At 41.4% G+C, this 21,446-nt stretch overlaps 1 protein-coding gene across 4 annotated transcripts in view; it reads left to right on the plus strand.

Annotated features, from left to right (window-relative positions):
• The window catches only part of chd7 (chromodomain helicase DNA binding protein 7), a 277,383-nt gene that overhangs the window by 243,330 nt on the left and 12,607 nt on the right, over window positions 1–21,446 (plus strand). For all 4 annotated transcript variants that reach the window (XM_068031895.1, XM_068031894.1, XM_068031893.1 and 1 more), the window contains exons 30-34: window positions 6,177–6,385; window positions 11,347–12,096; window positions 14,534–14,694; window positions 16,868–17,092; window positions 20,751–21,197. In XM_068031895.1, the coding sequence (XP_067887996.1) occupies window positions 6,177–6,385; window positions 11,347–12,096; window positions 14,534–14,694; window positions 16,868–17,092; window positions 20,751–21,197 (1,792 nt within the window). The remainder of the gene's footprint in view (window positions 1–6,176; window positions 6,386–11,346; window positions 12,097–14,533; window positions 14,695–16,867; window positions 17,093–20,750; window positions 21,198–21,446) is intronic.

Consider the following 21,446-nt stretch of genomic DNA (forward strand, 5'->3'; position numbering starts at 1 on the left):
CAGATAAATATTTGGACCTAGTACCATGTCACCATTTATTATAAATGGCATAATTCGTGAAATGGTTAGCTTAAGACAAGCTAGGGTTTCATCTGTAGGTTTTAAGGTGTATACTTGTCTCCAAGAAAGTCAAATGAAAGGCATCTAAAGCTACATGGAATTGTTTGGTGTTATATTCATCACCTAACCCATTCATGTGCTGTACAAACAATTTTATTTCAAATTAAAATACTGCTGGAGGAGGAATTGAATTTGGTTGTAAGCATTATTTTTGAGCCCAAAGGCTCATGTGAACACAAGTTTCTTTTTCCGTTGTCATGCTAGGCCCCCACCTGCTAAGAATGAGGCACATTAATTTTGCCATGAACATTGATTTTATACTGTTGCTGGAGCGAGAAAATTACTTGTTAAACAGATCAACCGTGGCTGGAAAAAGACATTTGCATATTAACAGACAGTGCTTGGAAGGTCAAAGGACCATTCCCTGACACATTCAACCCACAATGGACCTTGATCAGGTATTGTGTGTAAGAGGAGCATTCCAGAGATTGCTAAGGTGATACAATCCAGGACTGGTTGGACTAGCTGGCTGCTCCAGGGTCTTTTGAACTAGCCGCAGAGAGTTTTAACTCAGAAAGACTATTTGCTCCTGGACTGAGAAGATCTCTCCTATCTGCTCCCATCTCTTTTTCAAAAGCCTGTGAATCCACAGAAGACACATGAACCCCATGAGAGAAAAGTCTCCAACAGCGAACAAGGTTTAAGAAGAATACTGGGCCCCAACGCAAAGCAAGATCTACCCACAATCAAGGACTGTACAGTGAGATCGAAGAACCGTAACAAAAACGCTTCAGATATTGCCTCAAACTTTTCCACTTTATTTTCCTTCTCTTTTCTGTTTCTATTTGCATGTATTGCGTATGCATGCCAGCATAGGCGCGTCGTATATGCATAGATGTCAACTGAATTAGAGTTTAAGTTCAAGCTTAATAAATTTCACCTTTTCTTCTTTAGACCTAAGAAAACCTGTTTGTGCTGGTTTCTTTGCCTTATAATTGGAAAGCAGTGCACAAGGATTCACCAAGGGAGAGCTAAGAACACAGTGTGTTTAGAATTAAACCCTGTTACAGTAAGACCAGGTGAAGGCTGAGAGGGACCCCTAGACACCTTCCTCACCGGGTTGTAACACCATCAAGCCATAATTTACTACACCTTTTCACAATGTGAAATGTTGGTGAACTGTGCAATAAGAACTATTCTGGAGCTCCACCGAGGAGCCGAGGCATAGAATATAAGAGCAGGGAGGTTATGATGGAGCTGTATAACACGCTAGTTAGGCCATAAGCTGGAGTACTGTATACAGTTCTGGTCTCCATGCGATAGGAAGGATGTGTTTGCAGAGGAGATTCACCAGGATGTTGCCTGGGCTGGAGCATTTCAGCTATGAAGGGAGATTGGATAGGCTAGGGTTGTTTTCCTTAGAGCAGAGAAGGCTGACGAGGGACCTGATTGAGGTATACAAAATTATGAGGGGCATAGATAGGGTATATAGGAAGAAACTTTTTCCCTTAGCAGAGGTGTCAATAACCAGGGGGCATAGATTTAAGGTAAGGGGCAGGAGGTTTAGAGGGGATTTGAGGAAATCTTTTTTCACCCAGAGGGTGATTGGAATCTGGAACAGACTGCCTGAAGGGGTGGTAGAGGCAGGTACCCTCGCAATACTTAAGAAGTATTTAGATGAGTACTTGAAACGCCATAGCATACAAGGCTATGGACCAAGTGCTGGAAAACGGGATTCGAATAGATAGGTGCTTGACAGCTGGCACAAACATGATTGGCCAAAGGGCCTGTTTCTGTGCTGTATAACTCTATGAACCCTTTTTGTTAAAGAATGCTTCTGAATTCCACCTGTCTCAGAGCTTAGTGCTCAAGTTGGACTTATCTATCCATCTTATAGTTTTCCATCAAAAAAAGGTCAGGTATTTTGTACCATATTTTTTCACAGTTGTGAACACAAGACTCTTCGAGACAATTTTAACTAAATCTTGCACAATGATCTTCAAGACACTTTACATTAAACAAGGGTGTTGATCAAGAGGGCAACTAGAACCAGAAGCTCATCAACCATAAGATGCTTGTTTAACATCAGAATAAGAGTTCCACTGAAAACATTTGAGACTCAATGTATTGGAAATCACTTAGCAGTAGGAAATGCTTGGCAATTGCCATTTTATCTCTCTCTCTCCCCGCCAGAATATGATTCAATAGTAACAACCTTTCTTTATTTGTGACTTTATTAGAGGGCCAATAGCATAGTGGCAATGTTACTGGACAATCCAGAGGCCTGGATTAATGCTCCAGAGACATGAATTCAGATCCCACCACGGCAGCTGGGGGAATTTAAAAATAAATAGATCTGAAATAAAATGCTAGTCTCATTAATAATAATCATGAAATTACTGGTTTGTTAAAAAACCCATCCGGTTCACTACTCCCCTTCAGAGGAGGAAAGCTGACATTCTTACCTGGTCTTATTCACATATTACTCTAGACCCACAGCAATTTGGTTGACTCTGGCCTTAGAAATGGCCCTAGCAAGTCACTCAGTTGTAGGCAGCTCACCATCACCTGCTTAATGGCAATTAGGGGTGGGCAACAAATGCTGGCCTTGCCAGCAATGTTCACATCCCAAGAACACATATAAACAACTGGTCTGACTATATGACTAGTGATATCTGAAACTAAGTTACAAGGAGTGATACCTTACAGCTACTATGCTGTAGCCATATTGATTTAATGTTGCTATTGCATATTGATGTGTTGTTGGAGCCATGATATCCTTTCTGCGCAGTATCTTCCAAGTATGTAAAATACTACAGTAGGTGCCTTACTATCAGTGGATTCTCCCTTCTTAAGATAATGTAAGATAGTTTTGAAAAGCTGGAATTAGATCCAATGGAAACCTTCAGAATGGAAGATTTAGATTTTGAAGTACAACTATTAAGTTGTTGACGTGAATTGCTCATTTAGTTCCCCTAATTACAAAATCTGAATCGAGATTACTGCAGTCAAGTGCCAACTGACCCAACAATCCTTGTAGGCAAGACGTCCTATCTTGACAAAGGTTCTTGGTTTCCATGTTTGAAAGGGTCAGCTTGGATATGCAGGAATTTGTTCTTTTATCTGATGCTATGTGAGAGTTCTTTAAGCATATACTTTAAGCTGAAATTACTGAGAAACAATTTGAGAGTTACAATGGCCACATGACAATGAGCTGGAACAAGCCTGAAGCTTGCCCACTGACCTCATCCCTGAGTTACAATTGGGGCTAATTTGTCTGTTGGTTCTAACACCTTTTCATTCTGGATAGCAACTTATCAATTCAGCAACAAAATATTTTTTTAAACCACTGACGTATGAAGCTTTTTTAAAAAATAAACTTGCATTTTCATTTCTATGTAATACTTCATCAAACATCCCTTGTAAATACTGCGGCTGCTGGAACTCTGAAATGAGAACAGAAAGTGCCGGAAATACTCAGCAGGTCTGGCAGCATCTGTGTAGAGAGAAACAGTGTTAATGTTTCAGGTCTGTGACCCTTCAACAGAACTGGCAAAAGTTAGAAATCTAACAGTCTTTGAGCAAGTGAAAGGGGTGGGGGTGGAAAACACCTCTGCTCTGTCCACAAGCATGACTTCGAACTTCCGGTTGCTTGCCATTTTAATTCACCACCCTGCTCTCATGCCTGCATTTTGTGCTGGGCTTAATGCAGTGTTCCAGTGAAGTTCAACACAAGCTTGAGGAACAGCACCTCATCTTACGATTAGGCACTCTACAGCCTTCTGGAATAAATATAGAATTAAATAATTTCAAACCATAAGCCCAATTGTTTTATTATTTATTTATATATATATATATGTATTCTCTTTTTTTTTTAACCATGTACTAGTCTTATACTTGTTTTTCATGTTTTTACTTTCGAACAGAGCTGTTCATTATTCTGCCATTAACACTCTCGACTCCTGCTTTATCTTTCACTACAACTATTTAACACTCCATTTGCGTTCTGTTCCACGACATCTGTCATTTACTGTCTTCCCCCCTCCATCCGATCAGACCTTCCCTCTTGTTCTTCTCCCCGCCCCCTTTAACTTGCTCAAAGACTGTTAGATTTCTAACTTCTGCCAGTTCTGATGAAGGGGCGCAGACCTGAAACATTAACACTGTTTCTCTCCACAGATGCTGCCAGATCTGCTGAGTATTTCTGGCACTTTCTGTTCTCACTTCTTGTAAATACCTGTGTTTCCCATATGATTATTTACTTTGAAGTACATTTTCTATTTCATGTGCAGAGATAGCAGCCACTTTTATGAACAAGATCCTACAAATGGTAATTTGATGAATGTTGGTCTGTTTTTTGGTGGTGTTGGTTGAAGAAGAATTGTCAGCCAGGACAATGGGAGAACTTCTGTAATATCGCGTGCTTCTGTCCCACCCTCAGCCCAACTGCTGCTGAAGCTCATCCATGCTCGAGTATTCTAATTCTTTCCTTGCTATCCTCCCATTCTTCACGTGTGTAAACGTCAGCTCATCAGCTACCCATATCCTATTTTTTAAAATTTTTTTTTTAGAGATACAGCACTGAAACAGGCCCTACGGCTCACCGAGTCCGTGCCGACCAACAACCACCCATTTATACTAATCCTACATTCCCTACCACATCCCCACCATTCTCCTACCACCTACCTACACTTGGGGCAATTTTACAATGGCCAATTTACCTATCAACCTGCAAGTCTTTGGCTGTGGGAGGAAACCGGCGGAAACCCACGCGGTCACAGGGAGAACTTGCAAACTCCGCACAGGCAGTACCTAGAACTGAACCTGGGTCGCTGGAGCTGAGCCTGCGGTGCTAACCACTGCGCCACTATCCTGCACCAAGTTTGGCTAACACGTCACCCCAACACCTTAATTTAAATTCTCATCCTTGTTTTTAAATCCCTTCATGACCTTGTCCATTCCTTTCTCTCTGACCTTCTGCAGCTCTACAATTTCATCAGAACTCTGTTCCTTTGACTCTGGCCTCGTGTGCATCCCCCCACTCCCTTCACCCCACCACTGGCAGACAGATCTTCAGCCATCTAGGAAGCCCAATCTATAATTCCCTCCCTGAGCCCCTCTGTGCCTTACGGCGCAATGGTTAGCACCGCAGCCTCACAGCTCCAGCGACCCGGGTTCAATTCTGGGTACTGCTTGTGTGGAGTTTGCAAGTTCTCCCTGTGTCTGCGTGGGTTTCCTCCCACATGCCAAAAGACTTGCAGGTTGATAGGTAAATTGGCCATTATGAATTGCCCCTGGTATAGGTAGGTGGTAGGGAAATATAGGGACAGATGGGGATGTGGTAAGAATATGGAATTAGTGTAGTATTAGTATAAATGGGTGATTGATGGTCGGCACAAACTCGGTGGGCCGAAGGGCCTGTTTCAGTGCTGTATCTCTAACTAACTAACCTCCACTCCATTATTGGTGTCTATTATTGCATGGTAGGTGCTATATAAAAGCATGTTGAAGTTGTTTTCTGAATGTTTTAAGATAGTTCAACCTCAGTGTATGAAAGTCCCCTCATTCTCACTTTCTAGCCTGATGAGACCTTGTTTTGTATTTCCTGTCTTGTTTCTCTCAACTGCCTACTCTAAAGAAGATAGCTGAGTGTATGCATTAAGAGCTGAACGACACAGGTTTTGCTTGTTTTCTGTGTAGAATTGAAAATATTAAAGGGGCAAAGTTCCAGTATTTGTCTGGTTTGAGTGGCAGTCTATTTACTTGATATGTTGAAGTGTAACTATCGAAACTTGAAAAATTAAACCATGGGATTGTCTGAGCTTTACCTCATCTTTTGATAGAACTTTTCTCATCAATATTTCTAAGGGCTGTAGGGTTTTGTGGGCATGTTTGAGATTTGCTTATTTGTATTTTAAATCACTTTAGCAACTCAGGAATGCCTACAGTATTACAATTGTGATAGCATAACTGTTCCAAACCTAAATTATCATGTAATTAGCTTTCCATTGTATGCCTATAAAGCCTTATGGCAAAAGTTTCATATGATCAGTGAAACCGTGCAGGATTTCAGTGTTTAAATATCTCATAAATTTAAATATATTTTTCAATTGTAGATGGACCAGGAGAGAAGAGGCAGACTTCTACCGCGTTGTATCGACCTTTGGTGTGGTGTTTGATCCCATCAAGAAGCAGTTTGACTGGAGCCAGTTCCGTGCCTTTGCTAGACTGGATAAAAAATCTGATGACAGTTTGGAAAAATACTTCAGTTGTTTTGTTGCTATGTGCAGAAAAGTGTGTCGTATGGCTCCAAATCCAGGTGAAGGTAAGATGCTGTAATGTGGAGCCAAGACAGGTGGAGAGAGTTGAGATACAGATCTACTGAATGGCAGAACAGGCTCAAGGGACTGAATGGTCTACTCCTGTTCCTATATAACGCAATTAATGTGGCAAAAAGTTAATGTTTGGAATATATTTTTATTTTCTAAAAGAATTCTAGTAGAGTTTATATCCTATCATACATTTGCTAATTTGTATTTGTAGTAAATCTGTAGCATAATCACAGCAACGAGTCATACTAAAGATATAGGTCCTGAATTTCAGGATGCCAGTGACATATTTGGGGTGGAAATTTGGTGGTGAAATATGATGGTGGTGGAAATGAAGCAGAACCAAGTTTTTGACAGTCATGTGCTAGAGTCGAGGGCACGCTGAGGTTCCATTTGCTCACTGGAGGGCTGGAGTTGAAAAAAGGAGGAAGGCATTACTGTCTAGATTTTCCAGTGGTCCTAGCTCCTCTTCTCTAATTGCGCAAGATGTGGTATCTTGTTGGTACAGTGGAGGTTGAAGTGCAAGTCAAAAAAGTGTTCTAGGCCAGGATCATACCAAATTTCAGTCAATGCTTTGATACAGATGCCAATCAAACACTCAATTTTTATATAGTTCTGCAACCTTTACTCTCAAGTAGCTTTCAGTTGAGGTACTTTGCTCCCTCTTTCCTGTAGCAAGCATAAGAAGCTTACATACGAATTAGGTGCAGGAATAGGCCATTTGGCCCCTTCGTGCCAGCTCTGCCTTTTAATAAGACCATGGCTAATCTGATTTTGGCCTCAACTTTGCTTTCCCGCTTACCCCTGATATTCTTTGATTCTTTTGTTAGTCAAGAATTTATCTACCTTTGCCTTAAAAATGTTCAATGACACTGCCTCCACCGCTCTCTGGGTAAGAGAGTTCCAAAGACACTCAACCCTCAGAGAAAATATTTCTCCTCATCTCCGTCTTAAATGGGCGACCCCTTATTTATGAACTGTGTCCCCTAGTTCTAGTCTCACCCTCAAGAGGAAACATCCTTTCAGCATCCACCCTGTTGAGTCCCCTCAGGATCTTGTATGTTTCAATGAGATAACCTCTCATTCTTCTAAACGCCAACGGATACAGGGCCAACCTGTCCAACCTTTCCTCATAAGATAACTGCCCACTGCCCGCCCCCCTCCCCTCACCTCACCAATCCCAGGTGTCAGTCGAGTGAGCCTTCTCTGCACTGCCTCTAAAGCATTTATATCCTTTCTTAAATAAGGGGACCAAAGCTGTACAAAGTACTCCCGATGTGGTCTCACCAATACCCTATACAACTATAGCAAAACATCCCTACTTGTTTATTACAAGGGGAATGGAATATCAGACAACATTCCATTTGCCTTCCTAATCACTTGCTGTATCTGCATACCAACCTTTTGTGATTTATGTACCAGGACACCCAGATCCCTCTGTACCTCTGCGTTCTGCAGTCTCTCTCTCTCTTTAAATAATATGCTGCTTTACTATTCTGCCAAAGTGGATAACTGCATTTTCCCACATTATACTCCATTTGCCAAATTTTTGTCCATTCATTTGTGTCCTCTTCACAACTTACTCTCCTACCTATCTTTGATTCATCAGCAAATTTAGCAACCATACCTTCGGTCCCTTGCTCCAAATCATTGATATAAATTGTAAATAATTGAGGCCCATCGCTGATCCCTGTGGCTTTCCACTAGTTACAGATTGCCAACCCAAAAAAGACCCAGTTATCCCTACTCTCTGCTTCCTGTTAGCCAGCCAGTCCTTTATCCGTGCTAATATGTCACTCCCCTACCATGAGCTCTTATTTTCCTTTGTACCCTTTGATGTGGCACCCTGTCAAATGCCTTCTGGAAATCCAAGTACACCACATCCACAGGTTCCCCTTTATCCATGTTTTTTTTACTTCGTCAAAGAACTGCAATAAATTAGTCTAACATGATTTCCCTTTCGTAAAACCATGTTAACTCTGCCTGATTACATTGAGATTTTCTAAGTGCCCTACTATAACCTCCTTAATAGATACCAGCATTTTCCCTATGACAGATGTTAAGCTATCGGGCCTGTAGTTTCCTGCTTTCTGTCTCCCTCCTTTCTTGAATAGAGCAGCCACATTCGCTATTTTCCATTCTAAAGGAACCTTTCCAGAATCTAGGGAATTTTGGAAAATTAAAACTAATGCATCTACTATCTCAGCAGCCACTTTTAAGATGAAGTCCATCAGGACCTGGGAACTTGTCAGCTTTTAGATCTAATACTTTTTAGTACCCTTTTCCTGGTGATTGTAATTGTTTTAAGTTCCTCCCTCCCTTTCATCTGATTCACAATTGTTTCTGGGATGTTATTTGTATCCTCGACAGTGAAGACAGATGCAAAAAATCTGTTCAATTCTCTGCCATCTCCTTATTTTCCATTATTAATTCCCCAGACACTCACTCTAGAGGACCACTGCTCATTTTATTTACTCCTTTCCTTTTTTAAATACTTGTAGAAACTCTTACTGTTTATATTTCTAGTTAGCTTTCTCTTGTCCTCTAATATCTCCCTCCTTATTAACCTTTTAATCATTCTTTGCTGTTCTTTATATTCTGCCCAATCTTCTGACCTACCACTCATCTTTGCAGAATTATATGCTTTTTCTTGTAATTTGATACTGTCTTTAACTTCCTTAGCCACGGATGGAGCATCCTTCCCTTAGAGTCTTTCTTTCTCACTGGAATGTATCTTTTCTGAGTAGTCTGAAATATCTCCTTAAAAGTCTGCCACCGCATCTCTACTTACCTATCCCTTAACTAATTTGCCAGTTTACTTTAGCCAGCTCTGCCTTCATGCCCTCATAATTACCCTTATTTAAGTTTAAAACGCTAGTCTTAGATTTGCCCTTCTGTCCCTCAAACGGCATGTGCAATCCAATCATATGATCACTACTACCTAGGGGCGCCTTCGCTATGAGGTCATTAATTAATCTGCTTTGTTATGAATACTACATGCATTCAGATATAGTTCTGTCTTTTTAGTATTTTTGTAATCTCTAGTTTTATCTACTGATGCACTCTTAGATTTGTGCACTCTGTCCCTTCCTACCACGCTCTGATCATCATTTCTCTTATTGCTACCTTGCTCTCTTGCCTTCCCTTCTCTACTTAATTTATCATATTTCCTGTTCTCTTGCCCCCACTATTCAGTTTAAAGACCTCTCTACCGCCCTAGTTATATGGCCCACCAGAACTGGTCCCAGCACGGTTCGGGTGGAGACTGTCCCAACAGTACAGCTCCCACGTTCCCCAGTGCTGGTGCCAGTGCCCCGTGAATCAAAACCCATTTCTCCCCACACCAATCTGTGAGCCACACGTTTAACACTGTAATCTTATTTACCATATGTCAGTTTACTCGTGGCTCAGGTAATAATCCAGAGATTATTACCTTTTGAGCTTCTGCTTTTTAATTTAGACCCTAGCTGCTATACTCCCTCAGCAGAACCTCTTTCCTAGTTCTACCTATGTTGTTAATAGCTGCGTGGACCGCAACCACTGGATCCTCCCCCTCCCACTGCAACTTCCTCACCAGCCCAGAGCAGATGTCCCAAACCCTGACACCAGGCAGGCAATGCAGCCGTCTGGGCTGTCGCTCTCAGCTGTGTCTCTCCCCCTGACTATGCTATCCCCTACTACAGCTGCATTCTTTATTAACAACACCCCCCTCCCCCACCTTCCCGCTGCACTTGAATGGCTTCCTGTGCCATGGTCAGTTCACTCATCCACCCTGCAGCCCTCGCTTTCATCCATACAGGTTGCAAGAACCTCGAACCTGTGAGACAATTGCACAGGCTGAGGCCCCTCCACTTCTACGTTCTGGGTCCCCATTCCTGCTTCACTCTCAGTCGCACCGTCCTGTCCCTGACCATGGACCAAAGCAGAAGACTCCTGAAGGGTGTGACCGCCTCCTGGTACAAAGTGTCCAGGTAACTTTTCCCCTCCCTGATGTGTCGCAGTGTCTGTAGCTCGGTCTCCAGCTCATAAACTCTGAGCTGCAGTTCCTGCAGCCGCAGACACTTACTACAGATGTGCTTACCCTGGATCACACGGGCATCCAAGACTCACCAACCAATCAACTTACGACTTTCTTGTGATGTCACACCTCAAGTTCCTGCGCTGTTTTTAAACACACTCTCTCGATGTGCTCTTTATCCTTCCGCCGCCCTGTCTTCCCGCTCTTTATCCTGCCACTGCTCTGTCTTCCCGCTCGTTATCCTGCCGCCGCTCTGTCTTCCCGCTCTTTATCCTGCCGCCGCTCTGTCTTCCCGCTCTTTATCCTGCCGCCGCTCTGTCTTCCCGCTCTTACTACCCTTGTTTTATTTAAATATCTGTACCCCAAAAACTACAGCAGCATCAGGGTTATACAGAAGTGCAATTCATGCTCCCCTGCTATTCTGGCAGTAGAGCAAGATTGTGAGTATTTGGCACCCCAAGTTAGTGTGGGCCTAACACTTACTGTTGCATCTTTTATCTGGAAGTTTCATGTCAATCTTGAAGACCAAAATCCCCTTTAATCAGCAAATCATAGTACACATTTGTCAGATTATTCAATACTTTGTGGCCTGATTTGGGACATATGTCTGTATCAGTCAGGTTTGGATGGGAATGGGTGGGGGTTGCATTTTTGGTATCCATTGACTCCAATTTGAACTCCCTTCCTAACAGCACTGTGGGTATACCTACCCCAAATGGACTGCAGCAGTTCAAGAAGGCAGCTCGCCACCACCTTCTCGAGGGCAATTAGGGATGGCCAGTAAATGCTGGCCTGGCCAGCGACGCCCACATCCCATGAATGAATTTTTTTAAATGACCTAAATGTAAACCTTACAATATACAAGATGACCTGAATTATAAAACTTATGTATCAGTTTTGATTTTCATATTTGTGAAAAGTTTTTTGTTTTTATTTAAGAATGTGATTCCACGATTTTCATTGAGCCAATCACAGAAGAACGTGCTTCTAGAACCTTGTATCGAATAGAACTTCTGCGGAAGGTTCGAGAGCAGGTTTTGCTCCACACTCAACTAGATGAACGGCTCAAATTGTGTCAGCCCAGCATGGATCTGCCTGAATGGTGGGAATGTGGCAAACATGACAAAGACTTATTGATCGGTGCTGCAAAGCATGGAGTCAGTAGGACAGACTATCATATTTTAAATGACTGTGAACTTTCTTTCCTGGAGGCCCATAAAAATTTTGCTCAAAATAAAGGGGCTAGCCAGCGGAGCAGTACGCCTTTCCAAAACCAACTTGGTGCCTGTTTGAGCCAAATGGCTTCTGTTGCCTCATCCACACCAGTTCAAGAAGAAAAAAGTACAGAACAAACTGACTATGATGATAGTAAAACTGATGATGGACTAAAAAGTCCTACACCACCATCTCAGGAAGAGCAGAGCACAGTCCCTCTTAAGGAAGATGGGAAAATCAATTGTGATGAGAACATACATGTTGATTCAGGGTGTCAGGACATCTCGGAACCATTGTCTGTGAAAGTTGAGCATGATACTAAAGAGACTTTAGCAACGGATACTGAATTGCTTGTTGACGCTGAAGAAAAGGACTTTAGACCTAAATTACCATTTGAGAAAGGGTCAGAGGAAGATGATGATGACGAGGAGGAGGATGACGATGATAAATCAGAAGAATCATCCCAACCTGAAGGTACCATGTGTGAAAGATGCACATCAAATCTTGGCTAAAGTCTGTTGAATTTGAATTCCTAACTAACAATTTGCTTTCTAAAAGCTTTGTATTAATACTCTGCCCTCACGGATAAGCTATTTATTTTTAAGACATTTACAGGATAAATGAAGTAAACTGATTTTGATTAAATTAAATCACTTTTTTTCTATTTTTGCATATTTAAGATTGTCCAACACAACACCAAGTGTACTCCTATTTTACTCCTGAAAATAATCCTGCTAAAATTTTGGTTTGAAACATATAGTCAATTTGATAATTTAAACATTTTTCTTGGAGTAATAAAAATAACAAGTACTCGGGTTGTTTCAGTAATAAATGTTGATTTCCAGCTTATGTGCATAAGTGGTGAATGTCTTGAGGTTTTCTCAGTTAAGATGGGGTGACTCTACTCCCATTGTAACTAGGTATTGGGCTAATTCCAATATTAAAGCAGTACGTAGCAGAGATATGCGAGCCAGCAGTCAACTTTGGGGGATTTGTACAGTCGTTTGACACTTGGGTGGAATACTGTTAAAAATGGGCTTCAGTAGAATTTTAACAATTTTTTTTTCATTATGTGCTGCAACTCAATGCAATAGTGTCCAATGTTTTACTTCATCTGGAGATTTCAGAACTTTTACAATGACCTAGTAAAACAAATAAAAACAGAAAATGCTAATAATACTCAGCAAGTCAGGCAGCATCTGTGGAGAGAGAAACAGTTTACGCTTCAACAGTTTTCATGAAAGGTCATTGACCTGAAACATTAACTCTGTTTCTCTCTCCATAGAGAGAGGAGGCTGCATGAATATCCCCATCCTCAATGACAGCAGAGCTCAGAACTTCTGTGCAAAAGACACGGCTGAAGGGTTTGCAACCATCTTCAGCCGGAAGTGCACAGTGGATGATCCATCTCGGCCTCGTCCAGAGGTCCCCACCGTCGCAAATGCCCGTCTTGAGCCAGTTCAGTTGACTCCACATGATATCAAGATACAGCAAAGCCTGTTGGCCTCGACAGCATTCTGGCTGTAGTGCTGAAGACTTGTGCTCCAGAACTAGCCATGCCCTAGCCAAGCTGTTCAAGTACAACTGCAACACTGGCATCTATCTGACAATGTGGGAAATTGCTCAGGTGCATCCTGTCCACAAAAAGCAGGACAAAGTCAATCCAGCCAATTACTGCCCTATCAAACTACCATCAGTCAGCAAAGTGATGGAAGGCATCGTTAATAATGCTATCGAGCAGTCCTTACTGACCAATAACTTACATGCTGATGTTCAGTTGGAGTTCTGCCAGGACCACTCCAACCTCATTACAGCCTTAGTCCAAGCATAGTCAAAAGAGCTGAATTCCAGAGGTGAGGAGAGAGTGACTGCCCTTGACATCAAGGAAGTATTTGATGCCGGTGTGTCATCAAGGAGCCCTAGTAAAATTCAAGTCAATGAGAATCAGGGAAATCTCTTCAATGACTGGAGTCATACCTAGCACAAAGTTGTGGTTGTTAGAGACCAATCATCTCAGCCCCAGGACATCTCTGCAGGAGTTCCTCAGGATAGTGTCCAAGGCCCAACCATCTTCAGCTGCTTCACCAATGACCTTATCTCTATCATAAGGTCAGAAGTATGGATGTTCACTGATTGCAAAATGTTCAGTTCCATTTGCAACTTCTCAAATAATGAAGCAGTCCGTGCCTGCGTGCAGCAAGACCTGGTCAACATTCAGGCTTGGGCTGATGAGTAGCAAGTGATGTTTGTGCCACACAAGTGCTAGACAATGACCAGTTCCAACAGGAGAGAATCTAACTACCTCCCCATGACATTCAGTGGCATTACCATCACTGAATCCCCCACCATCGACATCCTGGAGGTTGCCATTGACCAGAAACTGAACTGGACCAGCCACATAAATACTGTGGCTACAAGAGCAGGTCAAAGGCTTGGAATTCTGGGTAAGTAACTCAGCACCTGACTCCCCATTTTCTGTCCACTACCTACAAGGCACAAGTCAGGGAGTGTGGTGGAATACTCCCCACTGGCTGGATTAGCACAGCTCCAACAACACTCGAGATGATTGACACCATCCAGAACATAGCAAAACACTTGATGACTCAAAAGATTCTTGGAGATTTGTATTTGACAGCTAATACCATAATAGGCAATGCACTGTACCTTAAACCTGTCTTGATGACTGCAGTTAGTGCTTAATAAACTTTTTATAAAACATACCTAAATAACCTCCAAGTAGGCAAGTAATGGTGTAAAAATACTTTGCTGGTAGTTTGTATTTAACTTTTGTTGCTGTTGAAGCATTCTTAAAACTGAATGAAGGAACATTCATTTATTCAGGACTCAAGTTTCATTAGTAGCAGGATAGTAGTGATAATGTTGTATTCAAGCTGCATGATTTTCTTCTCAGCTGGCACTGCTTCCCAAGGCAAACATTTTGATGAAGAAAGTAATGCCTCTTTGAGCACTGCCCGTGATGAAACGCGTGATGGCTTCTTCATGGAAGATAGTGAACCCACAGTAGCTCAGCTACTTCATGAAAGAACATATTCTTTCTCCTTCTGGCCAAAGGTTCGTTGCGCTGTAATCTTTGAATTTATAATGCACTGTTGTTGTGTTGTGCTAAAGAGAACAAAATTTGAACTGAATTTATTTGAAAAATCCAAATTTGGGCCAATTCAAATTTTAGTTCCTTTCAATAAAATATTCAAGTAAGGGACTGCTGATTGTGTGTCCTTTATCATAAAGCAAGAAATGGCAGCTGCAGGAATACTCTTCTCCCAATCACACACATCAGGAACTAAAGCAGATTCTTCCCTCCTTGGAGTCATCTCTTTTGAGACTAGATGGCTGCCCGCAGTCTATCTTAATCGGTTGATGCAATCCAAGAATGATTGACTAACTGTAGCCGTAATTTCTCTCTGCCTGTCCCACCTCCACCTTTTGGTAAGGCAGCACTTGGCCTCCCACAACCACAAAAATGAGATCAGGACCTCAAAATATAGAAAAAGACAGGTGCAAACTTGCATTCTATCACACTGCCCTAGCTGGTCCTCCAAAATTTTATTGTACATATTCATAGTTCAAATTAATGTCCTATTTTCCTTTGCAGTCCAGTCAGTGCAAGGCATTTTAGCCTTCATTCAAATGCAGATGCAGAAATTTAGATCCTCCAAATCCTCACATGCTGTATAAAAATAAGAATGTATGGACATTTGCAATTTCTTTCCAAAAATGTATTAGTTCCTTATCCATGTTGCCTGGCAAATATTGTAAGATGTACTGCAATTATGGTTTTATTTTGTCTGACAGTTTGAAGCCCATGCAGCATTTATTTTCTATCTTATACTAACTATTCAAATTTAACTTCCACAGTGTTGTTACTAGGCTTTCTAGTGTATGGTTCCAATATGTTACAGGGAAAATTATACTCAAACCAATATGCTTCACTGTGCATTATGCTTCTTGTGTAGCAGCTGGTAAGATGATGAATTAAGTTACTCATTGTAAATTGCCATTTTACCCAGCAAAGCCTATCGCTAATACAGTATCTTAGCATCCATCTGGGTTTTGAACATGCCCTTGATTTTGCCTGTACTACCTAGCAAATTATTCCAAAGATGTAGTACTCTTTCAAGATTTAATATGTTAAACCTTTTACTAACTTCCATTTATGTGCGCTCATCCTACTTTTCTAGTTTACTTTGTGGTAGTAGTATATAGTAATCTATTTTATCTATCAACATGATTAAATTAGTTAAATCAGATTATTCTTCAATGCTTCCTTAATAGACTGCAAAACTTGATCTCTAATAGTTCTAAGTGTCATTCTTTCCAATGTATCTGTGTCTTTTTGTGCTGTGTACTGGAACTGAGCATGATGTTCTTAAGTGTTGACTGAGCAGTGTACTGTAAACCCTGAGCATAGCACCTGTAGTAATATATTCTACTACAATGGCTGTATATTCCAACATTCTATTTGCTGTTTTGTTTTGCTGCAATATGTGGACATGGTCAGTGACTCATCTATCACTACCTGGTTATTTTGATTCTCCCTGTGCTGATTCAGTTCTGTGCATTAATTGTTTAATATATTTACTATCCTGCTTGCAATATTTGTTTTAAATTTGATTTGTTTTCCCAATTACATAGCTAGCCTCTACTACTCTCCCTATTTAAATGTCAGCAAATGTGTTAAATTTACAAATAGGGTTAATGTATGTAAATTAGAAACTAGGTCAAAGCACTGAGACCTATAGGACAATGCCCAACACCTCATGAGTGCTCTAATGAGTAGTCTTTGCTTTTTTACCAGCTAATTACCCACCAGATTCTTATGTTTTTTAGTTAATTTTTTCATGCAGGTTTCACTTTATTCATTTCTTTCCAGTGGAATCCTTGGGAGTCCCATTATCTATAAGCTCCTCAAAGAAGTCATGGGTTAGTCCTGCAGAATCATCCTCTTAAATTTATCTTGACTGTTAAATTATTGCTATACAGATACTCCTTAGTCTACCCTTGGGTGAGCTCATTCTGGTGTTTATATAACACAAAATATTCTTCACGGGCACACCCAAGTTTAAAAGGGTGAAATCTATAATTGTATCGGGTACTGTTTGTAGTCCAGGTAAGTGTTACGCTTCACTGAAATACTAATGTGCACTTAAATAAATGTGCACTGAAACCCTGATGGCAGCACTGTTCCAAGTGTGTCTCTTTCAACAATTGCATCTTTGCATTCCAGGATCGTGTAATGATTAATCGTTTGGACAACATATGTGAAGCAATGATCAAGGGAAAATGGCCTATCAATAGGCGTCAGCCGTTTGATTTTCATGGTATGATCAACTATACACCCACATCAGTGGAAAGCCCTCTGCCAAGGAGGAGTTTCACTGAACTCTCCATGGTAGGCCAAGGGAGCTTCAGTGCCTGTGAAGACACAGCTGGTTCTCCTCAGGTATCAAGGGTAGGTGTTTAATATTCCTGCTGCATGGTGTAGAATATGTTTGCAATAAGTGAAGAGGAGCAAGTCTTCAGTGGGGTAGGGCAGAGAAACGAAGTGTCCTATTTTCAGAGTGATAGATTCCTACAGTTCAGTGGTTTATTTTACCATCCCCACTCTGTCCCAATCTATGCAAGAAAGTGAGTTTTTGTTTGATGGGAGGGGAAGAATAATAAAATTGAATGTAAAACCCTGGAGCATGAACTATCGGTTGAGTATTCAGTCACTTAAACAGATAGGTAGTTGTATTATTATTGTAGTTTATTAATATTGTAAGCATTGTTGGTAGTGCTGTAGACTCAATCTAATTCATGACCTGGAAGTTTATATGTAAATGTTGGTTACCAGAAGTAAGGCAGGGAGATGTCTGTTCCTCAGTACCATCATCCCTGCTGAGCACAAAATTTATACTTTTCAGAGGTGAAAATAAATTGCTTCAGGTTACTGGGAATCTTGTTAACTAAGGAAATGTTTTCATGGTGTTGCGCACAAGTCAAAACCAAATGCAGCCTTCAAGCTAAGAGGTTAGCGGGCAGGAATAATTGGACCAGCGCACGTAAGTGTAATTCAGCCCCCATTTTAAAGTCATTTTTTTATTGTTTGTGGGATGAGTGTCACTGGCTAGGCCAGCATTTATTGCCCACCCCTAATTGCCCTTGAACTGAGTGGCTTGCTAGGCATTTAAGAGAGTATTTAAGAGTCAACCACATTGCTGTGGGTCTAGGGTCACATGTAGGTCAGACCAGGTAAGGACAGCAGATTTCCTTCCCTTAAGGACATTAATGAACCAGATGGGTTTTTACAACAATGGTTTCATGGTACCAGATTTTATTAATTGAATTCAAATTTCACCATCTGCCGTTGTGGGATTCGAACCCATGTCCCCAGAGTATTAGCCTGGGTTCTGGATTAGTAGTCTAGTGACATTACCACTACGCCACCGCCTCCCCCATTTAGTTCGATATAAAATGCTTTGATTTTATATTATTCATTAATAACTGGTTATGGTAATTGTGAACCAATAATTAGAGTTGGTTGGAATATAGGAGTTTTTTTGTATTGAAGTCTGAGGACGTAGGGGTGACAACGAAGATGTTACAGCGTTACTGCTGGTATGAGGGTGTAATAATTGTGACACGTTTACAGGGACAGTTACCACTTTAAATGGAGACATAAGAATTTATAATAAGATTGACACGTGTGGCAAGAAGCAGCAACACAAGTTCAAGACTTTTACCATACTATATACTTGTCAAGAGGAAGAAGAAGGCTTATGTTAGGATGAGACGTGAAGGCTCAGTTAGGGCGCTTGAGAGTTACAAGCTAGCCAGGAAGGATCTAAAGGGAGAGCTAAGAAGAGCAAGGAGAGGACACGAGAAGTCATTGGCGGATAGGATCAGGGAAAACCCTAAGGCTTTCTGTAGGTATATCAGGAATAAAAGAATGACTAGAGTTAGATTAGGGCCAATCAAGGATAGTAGTGGGAAGTTGTGTGTGGAATCAGAGGAGATAGGGGAAGCGTTAAATGAATATTTTGCGTCAATATTTACAGTAGAGAAAGAAAATGTTGTCGAGGAGAATACTGAGATTCAGGCTACCAGGCTAGATGGGATTGAGGTTCACAAGGAGGAGGTGTTAGCAATTTTGGAAAGTGTGAAAATAGATGAGTCCCCTGGGCCAGATGGGATTTATCCTAGGATTCTCTGGGAAGCTAGAGAGGAGATTGCAGAGCCTTTGTCCTTGATCTTTATGTCGTCATTGTCGACAGGAATAGTGCCTGAAGACTGGAGGATAGCAAATGTTGTCCCCTTGTTCAAGAAGGGGAGTAGAGACAGCCCTGGTAATTATAGACCTGTGAGCCTTACTTCGGTTGTGGGTAAAATGTTGGAAAAGGTTATAAGAGACAGGATTTATAATCATCTAGAAAAGAATAAGTTCATTAGCGATAGTCAGCACGGTTTTGTGAAGGGTAGGTCGTTCCTCACAAACCTTATTGAGTTTTTCGAGAAGGTGACCAAACAGGTGGATGAGGGTAAAGCCGTGGATGTGGTGTATATGGATTTCAGTAAGGCGTTTGATAAGGTTCCCCACGGTAGGCTATTGCAGAAAATACGGAAGTATAGGGTTGAAGGTGATTTAGAGCTTTGGATCAGAAATTGGCTCACTGAAAGAAGACAGAGGGTGGTGGTTGATGGCAAATGTTCATCCTGGAGTTTAGTTACTAGTGGTGTACCGCAAGGATCTGTTTTGGGGCCACTGCTGTTTGTCATTTTTATAAATGACCTGGAAGAGGGTGTAGAAGGGTGGGTTAGTAAATTTGCGGATGACACGAAGGTCGGTGGAGTTGTGGATAGTGCCGAAGGATGTTGTAGGGTACAGAGGGACATAGATAGGCTGCAGAGCTGGGCTGAGAGATGGCAAATGGAGTTTAATGCGGAAAAGTGTGAGGTGATTCACTTTGGAAGGAGTAACAGGAATGCAGAGTACTGGGCTAATGGGAAGATTCTTGGTAGTGTAGATGAACAGAGAGATCTTGGTGTCCAGGTACATAACCTGGGTAGCAACCTTCAGGGATTTAATAGGGCTGTTAAGAAGGCATATGGTGTGTTAGCTTTTATTAGTAGGGGGATCGAGTTTCGGAGCCACGAGGTCATGCTGCAGCTGTACAAAACTCTGGTGAGACCGCACCTGGAGTATTGCGTGCAGTTCTGGTCACCGCATTATAGGAAGGATGTGGAAGCTTTGGAAAGGGTGCAGAGGAGATTTACTAGGATGTTGCCTGGTATGGAGGGAAGGTCTTACGAGGAAAGGCTGAGGGACTTGAGGTTGTTTTCGTTGGAGAGGTGACTTAATAGAGACATATAAGATAATCAGAGGGTTAGATAGGGTGGATAGTGAGAGTCTTTTTCCTCGGATGGTGATGGCAAACACGAGGGGACATAGCTTTAAGTTGAGAGGTGATAGATATACGACAGATGTCAGAGGTAGTTTCTTTACTCAGAGAGTAGTAGGGGCGTGGAACGCCCTGCCTGCAACAGTAGTAGACTCACCAACTTTAAGGGCATTTAAGTGGTCATTGGATAGACATATGGATGAAAATGGAATAGTGTAGGTCAGATGGTTTCACAGGTCGGCGCAACATCGAGGGCCGAAGGGCCTGTACTGCGCTGTAATATTCTAATACCTTCTAGATGGTGGCAGTTTGTGTGGGAATGGCTTTACTGGGCCTAATGTCACTCATTTCCTTGGACTCCTGTATTTAAATTAACATTGTGGTATTTAATGGAGGACAGTGATAATTGCATTATGAGGATCCCAACTTGGTGACTTCAATCTTTTAGAAAGATTCCATTGTTCTCTATTTAGAATGCTAACTAGATTCCATTACCTCCACAGGCAGTCTGGCATCAAAACTTTCCACTCATGTTCATTTTTCCTTCTATGTTAAAAGAAGAGATTTGGTGCAGAAAGTTTTGGTTTTAGATATTTTCTTTATGAACCATTGAAATATACTTATTTAACATTAGAAGGACCTTGCAGTTTCAAAGTGGTAAATACAAATTTGTGCTGAATGTAAATACGTTTTAGGTACTGAATGCAAAACTTTTTCTCCCTACTGCAGGATGATGCATTGAACCTGTCAGTTCCAAGACAACGTAGGAGACGACGAAAGAAGATTGAAATAGAAGCTGAGCGAGCTGCAAGGAGAAGAAACCTGATGGAGATGGTAGCTCAGCTTCGTGAGTCCCAAGCAGCCTCAGATAGTGGACAAGAGAGAGCTGTGGACTTATCAAAAGCCTCCCGAGAGGCAAAAAGTTCTACCTCAGTCAGTAACCTTTCTGTTAATCCCAAGTATGTTTTGCCGAATGCCTCTGTGCCAGTATCTGATGCCTATAAAGCCCACATAGAAATGCTGCAAGCAGGCCTTTCACGAACACCAACTGGACTTATGATAAATGGTTCACTAGTTGATGGGGAAATGCCAATAAAAAGGAGAAGAGGAAGAAGGAAAAATGTTGAGGGACTTGATCTCCTATTTATGAATAACAAACGGACGTCATTAATTGCTGTAAGTAACATTTTAAAAGGAGAAGGTTCTTGGATTGGTTCTTAAATTACTTTTGTTTATAATATCTCTGCCACCCCCCCCCACCTTAAGTTAATTTGTTTCTCAACATTGAAATGGAATTTTCTTATTGCTTTAGTATGTTGATAGGACCTAAATGGGATTTTCATCTTGTATTTTAAATTTTGTAATGGCAATTTTTTTTTCATTCATTCATGGGATATGGGTGTCACTGGCAAGGCCATTATTTAT

The sequence above is a fragment of the Heterodontus francisci genome, chromosome 5, assembly GCF_036365525.1.
Source record: "Heterodontus francisci isolate sHetFra1 chromosome 5, sHetFra1.hap1, whole genome shotgun sequence".
Classification (NCBI taxonomy): Eukaryota; Metazoa; Chordata; class Chondrichthyes; order Heterodontiformes; family Heterodontidae; genus Heterodontus; species Heterodontus francisci.